Source organism: Xenopus laevis, chromosome 2L (genome assembly GCF_017654675.1).
Source record: "Xenopus laevis strain J_2021 chromosome 2L, Xenopus_laevis_v10.1, whole genome shotgun sequence".
NCBI classification, from domain to species: domain Eukaryota; kingdom Metazoa; phylum Chordata; class Amphibia; order Anura; family Pipidae; genus Xenopus; species Xenopus laevis.
In genome coordinates this window covers 998,859-1,011,065 of record NC_054373.1, presented here as the reverse complement: position 1 = coordinate 1,011,065, position 12,207 = coordinate 998,859, and the positions used below count along the sequence as shown (strand labels likewise).

Below are 12,207 nucleotides of genomic sequence, written 5' to 3'. Positions count from 1 at the left end.
GGAAGGGGTTCTTTACTGTAAGGGCAGTCAGGTTATGGGATTCCCTACCAAGAGAGGGGGAATGAGTGATTCATTGGTGGGGAGGAAAGGAGATCTCACCATCAGCATAGGAAGGGGTTCTTTACTGTAAGGACAGTCAGGTTATGGGATTCCCTACCAAGAGAGGAGGAATGTGTGATTCATTGGTGGGGAGGAAAGGAGATCTCACCATCAGCATAGGAAGGGGTTCTTTACTGTAAGGGCAGTCAGGTTATGGGATTCCCTACCAAGAGAGGAGGAATGTGTGATTCATTGCTGGGGAGGAAAGGAGATCTCACCATCAGCATAGGAAGGGGTTCTTTACTGTAAGGACAGTCAGGTTATGGGATTCCCTACCAAGAGAGGAGGAATGTGTGATTCATTGGTGGGGAGGAAAGGAGATCTCACCATCAGCATAGGAAGGGGTTCTTTACTGTAAGGGCAGTCAGGTTATGGGATTCCCTACCAAGAGAGGGGGAATGAGTGATTCATTGGTGGGGAAGAACGGAGATCTCACCATCAGCATAGGAAGGGGTTCTTTACTGTAAGGACAGTCAGGTTATGGGATTCCCTACCAAGAGAGGGGAATGAGTGATTCATTGGTGGGAAGGAAAGGAGATTTCACCATCAGCATAGGAAGGGGTTCTTTACTGTAAGGGCAGTCAGGTTATGGGATTCCCTACCAAGAGAGGGGGGAATGAGTGATTCATTAGTGGGGAGGAAAGGAGATCTCACCATCAGCATAGGAAGGGGTTCTTTACTGTAAGGGCAGTCAGGTTATGGGATTCCCTACCAAGAGAGGGGGAATGAGTGATTCATTGGTGGGGAGGAAAGGAGATCTCACCATCAGCATAGGAAGGGGTTCTTTACTGTAAGGACAGTCAGGTTATGGGATTCCCTACCAAGAGAGGGGGAATGAGTGATTCATTGGTGGGGAGGAAAGGAGATCTCACCATCAGCATAGGAAGGGGTTCTTTACTGTAAGGACAGTCAGGTTATGGGATTCCCCACCAAGAGAGGGGAATGAGTGATTCATTGGTGGGGAGGAAAGGAGATCTCACCATCAGCATAGGAAGGGGTTCTTTACTGTAAGGACAGTCAGGTTATGGGATTCCCTACCAAGAGAGGGGGAATGAGTGATTCATTGGGGGGGGAGGAAAGGAGATCTCACCATCAGCATAGGAAGGGGTTCTTTACTGTAAGGACAGTCAGGTTATGGGATTCCCTACCAAGAGAGGGGGAATGAGTGATTCATTGGTGGGGAGGAAAGGAGATCTCACCATCAGCATAGGAAGGGGTTCTTTACTGTAAGGACAGTCAGGTTATGGGATTCCCTACCAAGAGAGGGGGAATGAGTGATTCATTGGTGGGGAGGAAAGGAGATCTCACCATCAGCATAGGAAGGGGTTCTTTACTGTAAGGACAGTCAGGTTAGGGGATTCCCTACCAAGAGAGGGGGAATGAGTGATTCATTGGTGGGGAGGAAAGGAGATTTCACTATCAGCATAGGAAGGGGTTCTTTACTGTAAGGACAGTCAGGTTATGGGATTCCCTACCAAGAGAGGGGGAATGAGTGATTCATTGGTGGGGAGGAAAGGAGATCTCACCATCAGTATAGGAAGGGGTTCTTTACTGTAAGGACAGTCAGGTTATGGGATTCCCTACCAAGAGAGGGGAATGAGTGATTCATTGGTGGGGAGGAAAATCAATACATTACTTACAGAGATTTTAGTTTCCTGGGCTGAACATAGCAGTGGGCACAATTAATCCCTCCTGTCATGTGGACGGAACAGGATAAATAACAAATAAATTCGCCTCCTTTCCCAGCGCCGCCATCGTTTCGATTTCTTAACCCCTCCCTAATGAGGGTTGTGAAGCCCTGCCCACTGCCACGTTCCATTCCAGGAAACAAAAATCTCGTTAAGTATTGACTTTCCTTGTACTTGTTCCTTCCACATGGCAGTGGGTACAATAGGGATGTACAGAAGCAGCCAACAGACATGAGTGGGGCATACAAACTGTTTACTTATTCAAAGTAGACTTAAGCACCGAGGAACCTAAATTCAAAAGACTTTTGGAATTAACGTCAAATTTATAGTGTTTCATAAAGATGTCGCACATGCTCCAAACTGCTGACTTGTCTTCTGAAGCTGCCGGACTCTGCTGCACCTCTTGTTGATTGTGCCTTAACCTTAGAGGGCAATGAGTGGGACTGGTGTGAATATGCCGGTCACATGCTTTCCTTTATCCAATTAGCCACTGTGTTTTTGGTTGGCCGATTTCCTATTCTGTACCTTGTGTGATGACCAATAAAGAATTGGCTTTTCTTATCTCCTTGGTCTGGTCAAGGTAGATTTTGAGACATCAGACTAGATCTAGAGAATGCTATTGCTCCTCTTTGATAGAATGTAGACAGAATGATGTCTTGAGACATATGGAATTTGGACACATCCTTGGGGGTAAACTCATACAGTGTCCTTAGAATAACCTTGTCCTGGTGGAAGGTGATACTTTCTGTTTCTGTCGATAAGGTATGGATTTCACTAACTAGCAAAAGCAATTGCAAGAAGGAAAGTCAGCTTGATGTTGACCATTTTGAGGGCCTTGTCAAGAGGTTCAAAGGGAGCCTCTGCAGGGCCGGACTGGCAATCTGAGGGTTGTGGCAAATGCCAGAGGGGCTGCTTTAAGGTCCCATAGAAAGTCAGCATTTAGTGGGCTGGTGGGGGCTGATTGGGCCTCTGTGTACCTGAAATGCCAGGGCCTATTTTAATTCTCAGTCCGGACCTGAGCCTCTGTGAGTGCCATCAAGACCAGGCTTAAATCTCAAGGTGAAATCTTAGCTTTAGTTAGGGGTCTCGTTCTTGAGGGCTTAAAAGAATTTTTTAATTAGCGGTTTGGAACTCCAGTTGATGCCTGAGAAATGGGAGATAGACACTACTTTGGATTTGGACGAAACCCCGAATCCTTCAGCTGAATACTGAGCGAAATCTTAATTTGCATATGCAAATTAGGGTTGGGAAGTGGAAAACATTTTTCCTTCCTTGTTTTGTAACAAAAAGTCACGCTATTTCACTCCCGCCCCTAATATGCTCATGCAAATTCAGGATTCAGATCCTGCTGAAAAAGCCCAAATCCTGGATTCGGTGCTACTACTTGTAGTTCAGAGTTCTGCATGGAATATATATTCTTGTTAGAGCACCAATCCGAAAAATTTCCCCAAGTTTTGTAATATTTCTCTGTCTTGGGAGTGTTTTTTGGCCGCTAGTAGTGTAGAAATTGAACATTAGAATGATCTAAATTTTTCCTTTTCAAATGCCAGGCTGTTAGTGCAACTTTTCCTAGATAAGGGTGAGTTTGAACATGCTGAGTTAGCAGATCCCGTTTCCAAGAATTCCCTTTGGCTAGAAGTTGAGGGAATCATACTCATCTTGGTCACTAGGGAGTGATCAGGACTACATTGGCTTGATCTTCCAGTATCTTCTTGATAACCTTCGGGATCAATACTATTGGTGGAAATATGTATAGCGGCTCCCAATTCCAGGTTATTGAGAAGGCATCTACCAAGGTTGCCTTCCAGGAGCAAAAGATCCGCATTTTTGCATTGAACCTTGATGCCAAGAGATCCATCTTAAAGGGACCCCATTTCTTTCAGATAATCTTGAAAACCTGCTTGTTTAATTCCCATTCTCCCCCCTTTGGGGGGGACCTGCTGAGTTTGTCCGCAATCTCGTTTTTACCCAGAATGTGAATGGTTTTCAGAGTCAACAGGTTCATCTCGGCCCATGTAAGTATAACTATGGTCAAGGCTAAGAGATTCCTTAGCCTCATGGACCATTTCTAAAAGTTTGGATCTTTCTGTTCCGAATTTAATGACCCTTTCCAGCACCCAGCTCATTAATCCAAATTTTGTTCGCTCTAGTTGTTATTAGCTACTTCAGCTTTGCAAATAGCTCCATTCGGGAGATACAGTTTCTTTAAAGTAGGGTCTTGTCTTTCCATTGTATCTTTAAGAGATACTCCCTCGTCCCTACTGGTTGCGTGGTCCTTCTGGCCACCCTGGTGATGGCTGCATCCACTTTTGGTATACTGTCCCACATCTTGGAATCTTCCTCCGCAAAAGGGAACCTCTTTTAGAATTTTCTGCAAAGAATACATATTTTTTTTAATTTGGCTTCTCCCACTCAGTTTCAAAGTTTTCTTAATGACTTTATGTAAATGAAACAAGTGGTTTCTTTTGGCTGATGACTTGAACATTTTACCTTGTTTGCTGGCCAAGGTTGGTTCCTCTCTTAAGTCTAGCATTTTTCTTATTTCTTTGATAAGTGGTTCCACGATCTCCAAATATACTGTATGTCTGGTTCTGCATCCCCGAATCAGATCCAGACATTTCCTCTCTCTCTGTCTGGAGCTAGCAATGTCATTGACACTGGTATTTTCTGAGTTAAGATTGCTTATCTGTGACTTGGGAAACCATGTTAGACATGGAATTATTGGAAGATTCCTTCATCCCAGGACATATAATATGAAAACTGGAGGGAACGACTACGGCTTGTCCAGACATGTCTCTTGTCCGGCAAGGCTGGATGCCCCACAAAGTGCATTCGCTCCTATTAGATTATCATCTTTGCTCTTCTCTGACCGGGAAACTTCTGTAGAAAAAATGTTTTCATTAACGAAAACTAAATCGCATCTCCAGTATGGTTATTAAAAAAGAACAATAAACTCGCTTGAGCCTGAGTATGAGCCTCTAGAACTCATCACACCACAACCTGTTTGAGATAAATAACACAATGCTTAAATCCTGCTTCCATGCCCTCTGGAGCGGTCCTATCCTACAGGCTCACACTACTAACAGTTAGTAACATAGTAAGCTTGTACCCCTAATACAAGCTGTAGGCACAATTTGTTGGTTGAACAGCAGAGGAGAACAATGTTCTGCCATCCAGCAGCATCTGAAACAACTTGCAAGTTTATTTAAAGTTTTTCGTATGCACTTTATCATTCCTGTTGGTAATGGTCCTGCAGTGGTTTATTGCACATGCGCAGAGATCCGGCATTGCGACTTGTAGCGCTGATTGGCAACAGATTGCCATGGACTTGCCAGTCATTCCAAGATGCCCATAAGCACTTTGCTCAGGTCCTGGAGCTTCAACGCGGGAGATGGCACCACACTGGCACTAGTAAGGGGGAGTGCAGGAAGAAAAAAAGATGGTGTCGCGGGGGGAAGGGTTCGGTCCACATGACAGGAGGGATTAACCCTATTGTGCCCACTGCCATGTGGAAAGAACAGGAAAGGAGATTTCACCCTCAGCACAGGAAGGCAAGATTCCCCCCTACTCTTTGCCCGATCCACAGGTTTTGGGCCAATCAGTAACAGCCACTGCCCCTTCTAATCTCTGCAGTTTGCTCATAGGATAACATGTGGCTCCTGACTGATCCCTTGTTGCAAAGGTGCGGGAGTTGGAGTAATGTTTGTGGGTATCACTGGCCAAACTGCAGTATCACTAAGTACCAGAACATAAAGTGCTGCCCAAAAGCAAAAACTGTATTTTTAACCTTTAACAGGGAAAAGCTGAATCTGCTTCTTATCTTCTACTTTCTGGGTTCGGATCACAATCGCATCAATGATTCCACATGATTCTTTTTCTCTTATTTAATAATTAAATCCAAATGAGAGGATGAGTTTTCCTAAATACACAGTGAACACTGGGCCAAGTACAGAACCACACGGCACCCCTAGATTAAGTGGGACTGGCAATGAGGTTCTGTTGGTACAAGAAAACGATCCAGTAGAAAGGGAAGAAGAGACAAGATGTCTCGTGATTCCAGATAATCCGCCAATCCTGAATTTAAATCAGGAGGGAGGGGCCAACTGTATGAAATGCAGCCGACTGGTCGAGGAGGATTAGGATAGAGAAGTCTGTATGGGGTCAAACCCTACAATCAGGACTGAAGTGGTTAAGGTTCTCTCTGATTGGCTACATGTTAGTTCTCCCCCTCCCACCGGGATCCGGAGTTCAAGGTGACATCTGCTGTATAAAGAACAAGCTGAAGCCTAAATAACACGAAGGAGAAAGCCTCTTACAGAAGGGGAGGAGCTTGAGGATTTTTGGGACCACCCACCTGCACTAAACGCACCCCTAACAAAGGGCAGAATTAGAATTTCAGCCAATGGGGGGCGATGAAAAAAAGAAATTAACATTTTTTTTGTATTTATTTTATAAGACAGTAAAGTCTCTCCTTAATACATTGAACTCTGTCAACCATTAAATAAAAATATAAATCTCAACTTCCATTGGCCATTAACTGACCGATCGCTCGGCTTATGAAGGAAGAGTCACATTTAGTGAGGGGCCGAGAAACAATGGTACAATCCAGCAACTTTGCCTCTGGGACCCCCGGCTGGAGGGACAGAATATTCTGGCTTCTGCGGTGGATCCAAAGACACTGAACTACAAGGCACTACCATCACCAATAGATCCAGCGGCAACACTCAGAAAAAGTCTGCGGCACGGGCCCGGGGGACTGGACTTCTCGTGGGGGTCTTCAGGACGCCGTGCTCGGGTCTCTGCTCCGGGTTGAACGGCACTCGGGAGGAACCAGTCGGGCTGACAAGGAGACTACGATCCGTCCTCTTGAACTCTATGAGGGTAAATCACATTATTAGAGGTGGTCGGCTCATGATGCTAATGCAGGGGGGATAGAGGGAGAGAAGGCTGGGAGCTCCGAGCAGGAGGTCTCACCCGTGTGAGAGAGAGAAACAAGTTGAAATGCCTACAGTATAAATAAGGGGTGATCATATATATGAAGGGAAAACAATTCCTACCAGCGGTCATGTTCTTGTTCAGGCTGAAAGTGACTTTCTTGGATTTGCTGCCCATCTTCATGGCAACCTGAGAATAGAAAGTAACACATATACGTGTGGAGACGATTGTACAACCATATTGCACCCCAACACACAAAAACCAAGGCATGAGCCTCACACCCCCACTTTACACTTAATTACACCCGGTGCCTACAAATGGGTATGATCCCCTGATGGGGCCCCAGAAACACAAAGGCTCTATATAATATAAAGCATCATAAAGGCATTGGTGTGTATGGCCGGGGGAGTAGTCATTAACCAAACTGCCCCTAGAAACCAAAGCCTCAGGATCAAGCCCCGCCCTACGTCTGTGGGGAGGAGAGCAGCCCAGGAGAGCTGGAGGTACATAGAATCTGTATCAGGGCAAGTTCTATAGTGCACTCACATTTTTATTCCATAACACCCGATAAATTACCTGCCATATCAGTAATACACTGCAGCCCTGGCCAAACTCTGAATTTCTGCCCCTGCTCTAAATAACTGCACCTCCTGCTTCTCCAATCAGCCATTGCACCAGGCGCAACACCCACAAGCACCCGGTTACACCTCCTGGCCCCCAGCTTACCTGCCTGCCTTTGGCCTTTGTTGGCTTCACATAGACCGGTTTTGGGGAATTTGCCTTCTGGAAAGTCAGGAAGTTCTGGGGAGTCGGTGTCACTTCCTTCGGACCAGCAATGAACCTTTCCTCTGTTTCTGGAGTAGTGCAGCTCATTGCCTGCTGGGAAATCTGTAAGATCACATGACACATATATGGCCAATACTCTTCAATTGCCTAAGCCCACCACATGCACTGTGCCCAATTATCTCACCTTGCACCTGTGCAGCCGATGTTGCCTCCTTCTTATTAAAGAGCCAGTCAGGGGCAGAATACTGAGGCTCCTTCGGATCAGCCCAGCTCTTCTCTTCTTCCCAGGGGGTTTCTTTGAGAGGGACAAAGTAGAGTCTGGTGAGGGGGTCAGAGCAGAATCGGGGGACACAGACTGTTCAGACTGATTTTCTGTACAGCAGCTTTCAGTGACCCCATTGTGGGAAGGTTTGGGGGCTTCTTCTTGGCTTGGGGTGTTGTTGTTGCAGTCTTTCTGCTTCCTCTTACGCTTCTTTTTTGCTGCAGGGGGACCATTTTTTAAACTGGACTCATTGGGGGCCACCGCCGCTCTCTTCCGCTTTTCCCGTTTCTCTTCCTTTACTGAATTACGACTGGAGACCTGGGACACCATTCCTGAAGAGAAAGTCAATTGGGAATAAACCCCCTTAAACCTTGGCATATCCCACCTTATAAGGCAACCTGCCCCCCCCCCCAGACTCCAGTAGACCCCCCTACTCACCATAAGTCCCATTCTCTTGTGCTCTCTTCATCCTCTTGCGGAACAGCCAACTGCTGAAATCATCATCATCCTCATCCGTGGAAACCTCCTCCGGGAAGTCGTCGCTTGGGAAGATGCCTGTACAACATGGAAATGATATTAAGGAACCAAGGGCCAGTGGTGCTGCCCAAGAAGAGCAAAAATTGAGCATTAGGATGAAGATTACAGTTACAGAACATGAATTAACATGGCAGCGTCCAACCCACCTTCAGCCAAGTCCCGAAACCTGAAAATAAGAGAAAGCTGTGAGTATTGGGCTGCCACAGTGCAACAGATACTGAGTGTGCGGAGTAGGAACAAGCAGTGCAAGACCCTTCATCCAAGTGTTTCATCTGTAATATAGACCCTGCCCTCCCCCATACTCCTCCCTTACTATATACCCATTAACCCACAAGCAGACAGATAAAGGAGTGAGGGACAGTAACAGAAATCCCCACGTGCAAGGGACATACGTACTTTTTCACCAGGGCATACGCTGCTTTGCGGTTCCGAGTGGGCGTGTTCTTTCTGCTTCCCAGAGCGAAGAGTCTGTCTGCCACTGCCTGGTAATCAAACTGAGACACATAGACACTGTGAGAGACACACAGACACTGTGAGACATACAGACACTGTGAGACATACAGACACTGTGAGACATACAGACACTGTGAGACATACAGACACTGTGAGACATACAGACACTGTGAGAGACATACAGACACTGTGAGAGACATACAGACACTGTGAGAGATACAGACACTGTGAGACATACAGACACTGTGAGACATACAGACACTGTGAGACATACAGACACTGTGAGACATACAGACACTGTGAGACATACAGACACTGTGAGACATACAGACACTGTGAGACATACAGACACTGTGAGACATACAGACACTGTGAGACATACAGACACTGTGAGACATACAGACACTGTGAGAGACATACAGACACTGTGAGACATACAGACACTGTGAGAGACATACAGACACTGTGAGACATACAGACACTGTGAGACATACAGACACTGTGAGACATACAGACACTGTGAGACATACAGACACTGTGAGACATACAGACACTGTGAGACATACAGACACTGTGAGACATACAGACACTGTGAGACATACAGACACTGTGCTGTGAGACATACAGACACTGTGAGACATACAGACACTGTGAGACATACAGACACTGTGAGACATACAGACACTGTGAGACATACAGACACTGTGAGACATACAGACACTGTGAGACATACAGACACTGTGAGACATACAGACACTGTGAGACATACAGACACTGTGAGACATACAGACACTGTGAGACATACAGACACTGTGAGACATACAGACACTGTGAGACATAAACAGACTATGAGTGAGACACAGGGTCCGGTCCCACTCAGGACACACTCTGTAACAAACAATTACACACAGGGGAATATGGATTCATACCTGCAGTACTGGTCCAATGTCTTCATCGTCCTGTTCTGGGGACTCTTTTTCTTCTGACTGTTCCTCCTCTCCTGACTCCTCCCCTGCGGAACCTCCTAATTTACAATTACAAAACAGGAGAAGAGAGTGAAAGGGCGACACCCACATTCCATGAAGATGATACAAAGAGTAATGGCCAAGGGAGTAGAACCTAGTGACACAGACACTTACCAATCCCACTGTCCTTGTCCTCTGGGTCAGAACCAACTTCCTTCATTAAATCTTCTATAGCGAAGGGAGCCTGTTCCAATATGGTCTGGAAAACCCCCGAGGTGACGGCCTGCAGGAAGGAGGAGCTGAGGGGGGGGGGGGAGTTTGTCAGAGGGACAGACAGACAGAGTGACAGACAGACAGACAGACACATTCCCCCCGGCCACTCACTTCTTGCTTTTGGCGACAATCTTGCAGAAGGGCTCAATGAGCTTGAGGTTCATTTCCGCCGTGAGCTGGAAGTTAAGACAGGGGTTGAGTTGTTGGGGGCACTTACCTGGAATCAGTGTGGGGGTAACAGGAAGTACAACGTTATAGTCCAGCCCCTCCCTCCTAGGGAATGGGCTCCACTCTGGCTACAGATTTAGAGCTTGGGACGGGGAGGCTGGAGGGGACCCCAAGGTAGAAAAAGAGAACGCGGCAGTAATGGAAGCCCTTAGTTTGGATCTGTCTCCAATGAAACTCACTCACCTCTGCTGCTCCTACTTTTGCCACCTCTTCCAGGTAAATGTCTATGAGATGGAGCTGCACCCCCAGAGTCGAACCCCTCAGCACCTCTTCATCCAGCAACACCAGGAACTCCTGCAAACAGCTGGGACACAAGCCCCCAGGAGAGGCTGTTACCCCTCAGATAAACAAGCAGCCCCCTAAATCCCACCCCGCATTAGCCAGAGCCCCCCTCACCTCTCCTCCCATTCAGCTTTCTTTAGGAGATCCACGGACACCCGCAAGACCAACCGCATTAACTGGGGGTAAAAAAAAACTAATGGTTGAAAGGAGGAAACACTAAAATGAAACAGGGGAGCAGCCAATGGGGAGAGGGTGAGTGTGAATACAGAATGTGGCCCCAACATACCGTATAGAACTTGTCCAGCCGCAGACGATCAATCCCGTTCCATTCCCGGTTCAGCGTCTGCCAAAACGTGCGCAGGAAAAGGTTCTCTGCAACAGGACAAAGGGGTTAAATTAAACAAAGGAGAACGTGAATGGGAGGGGCAAGAGGAATGGGGTGGAGCCTGAATCAGGGGAGAGAAAACATGATAAGTGGGGAGTCTGGTTGGATAACAAAACATGTAGGGAGAGGAGAAAGGGTTAAACATACGTGATTGCTGCGTGTGCAGCGCGTGAACCAGTTGGGACATGGAATGCGCCAGAGCCTCCTGCAGAGAGAAAAAGAGGGGACAGTCTATGAGCCCCCCCCGGGTAAAGTGATGGGAAGTAACTCATGTCCCCAATACATTCAGTCTCATTTGCTTGTGTCCCCCATACATCTCCACTCTGGGGCCCCTCAGTGGCTTCATGAATCCAGTGTGACCCAGTACCCCCCGAGCCCACAGATATGGGGGGCACAATGTGACTGACATCAGTGTGAGAAGCAGCAAAGCACCGCGACTTATAAACCCCAGGGATATCTCTGTGCCCAAACTCTGTGCCTCCTGCCAGGGCAAGTTGTTAGGAGAAAAGGGGTGAGAGCGCGGGGCAGAGGTGGGAGAACAGGACAAGAGCGCGGGGCAGAGGTGGGAGAACAGGACAAGAGCGCGGGGCAGAGGTGGGAGACTGGGGTGAGAGCGCGGGGCAGAGGTGGGAGACTGGGGTGAGAGCGCGGGGCAGAGGTGGGAGACTGGGGTGAGAGCGCGGGGCAGAGGTGGGAGACTGGGGTGAGAGCGCGGGGCAGAGGTGGGAGACTGGGGTGAGAGCACGGGGCAGAGGTGGGAGAAGGGGCTGGGTACAGATTTGGTCGTTTTCCCATGTCATAGAGGACATCAGTCCCCAAACTCATCACATTTCCCAGCCAACAGAGCAGAAATGTCTCTCCATTGCCAGAGTCCCCCCTCAGTACCTGCAGTAATGGTTTGTCCTGCATCCACATACAGTAGAACAGCCCCTTCCAGATCTTGATCAATTCCTCCTGGGTGAATCCTCCTGCAGGGACAGAGCAGCCAATCAGAGAGAGACAGTGGATAAACTACACGTCCCATATGAAAGTGATCAGAGAAGGGAGGAATAATCACGAGATGTCCATAAGGAATCGGCGGCATTTCCCTCTCTCTCACCTGTGTCACACGCGCTCCTCGCTCTCAGGTAGTTCCGCAGTTTCCGCAGAGCGCGGTCCCGAGTCTTCTTATCATTCCCCGCCAGTCTCTGGGCCAAAAGCACCGCAGCATCCTGGGTAGCCATGTTGTCCCACCACCTCTTTCAGTCCCACGTGGTCTTCCGGACTCCGCGGCGCCTGCTAATTACGTCATATCGACATCACTCCGCGTGGTCA

The 12,207-nt window shown here is 47.7% G+C and overlaps 1 protein-coding gene across 2 annotated transcripts; it reads right to left on the bottom strand.

The window, feature by feature from the left end:
- Positions 1–6,213: 6,213 nt before the first annotated feature.
- rrp1b.L (ribosomal RNA processing 1B L homeolog) lies at positions 6,214–12,206 on the bottom strand. 2 transcript variants are annotated; one of them, XM_018244774.2, is made up of 16 exons: positions 11,993–12,206; positions 11,779–11,861; positions 11,041–11,098; positions 10,795–10,880; positions 10,623–10,684; positions 10,410–10,530; positions 10,110–10,174; positions 9,900–10,024; positions 9,690–9,784; positions 8,704–8,801; positions 8,454–8,473; positions 8,209–8,325; positions 7,693–8,102; positions 7,449–7,598; positions 6,845–6,911; positions 6,214–6,660 (listed from the first exon to the last, which is right to left on the bottom strand). In XM_018244774.2, the coding sequence occupies exons 1-16, from the start codon at positions 12,114–12,116 to the stop codon at positions 6,512–6,514; spliced, it is 1,830 nt and encodes a 609-aa protein (XP_018100263.1). In that variant the 5' UTR covers positions 12,117–12,206; the 3' UTR covers positions 6,214–6,511.
- Between the last annotated feature and the right edge of the window lies 1 nt (position 12,207).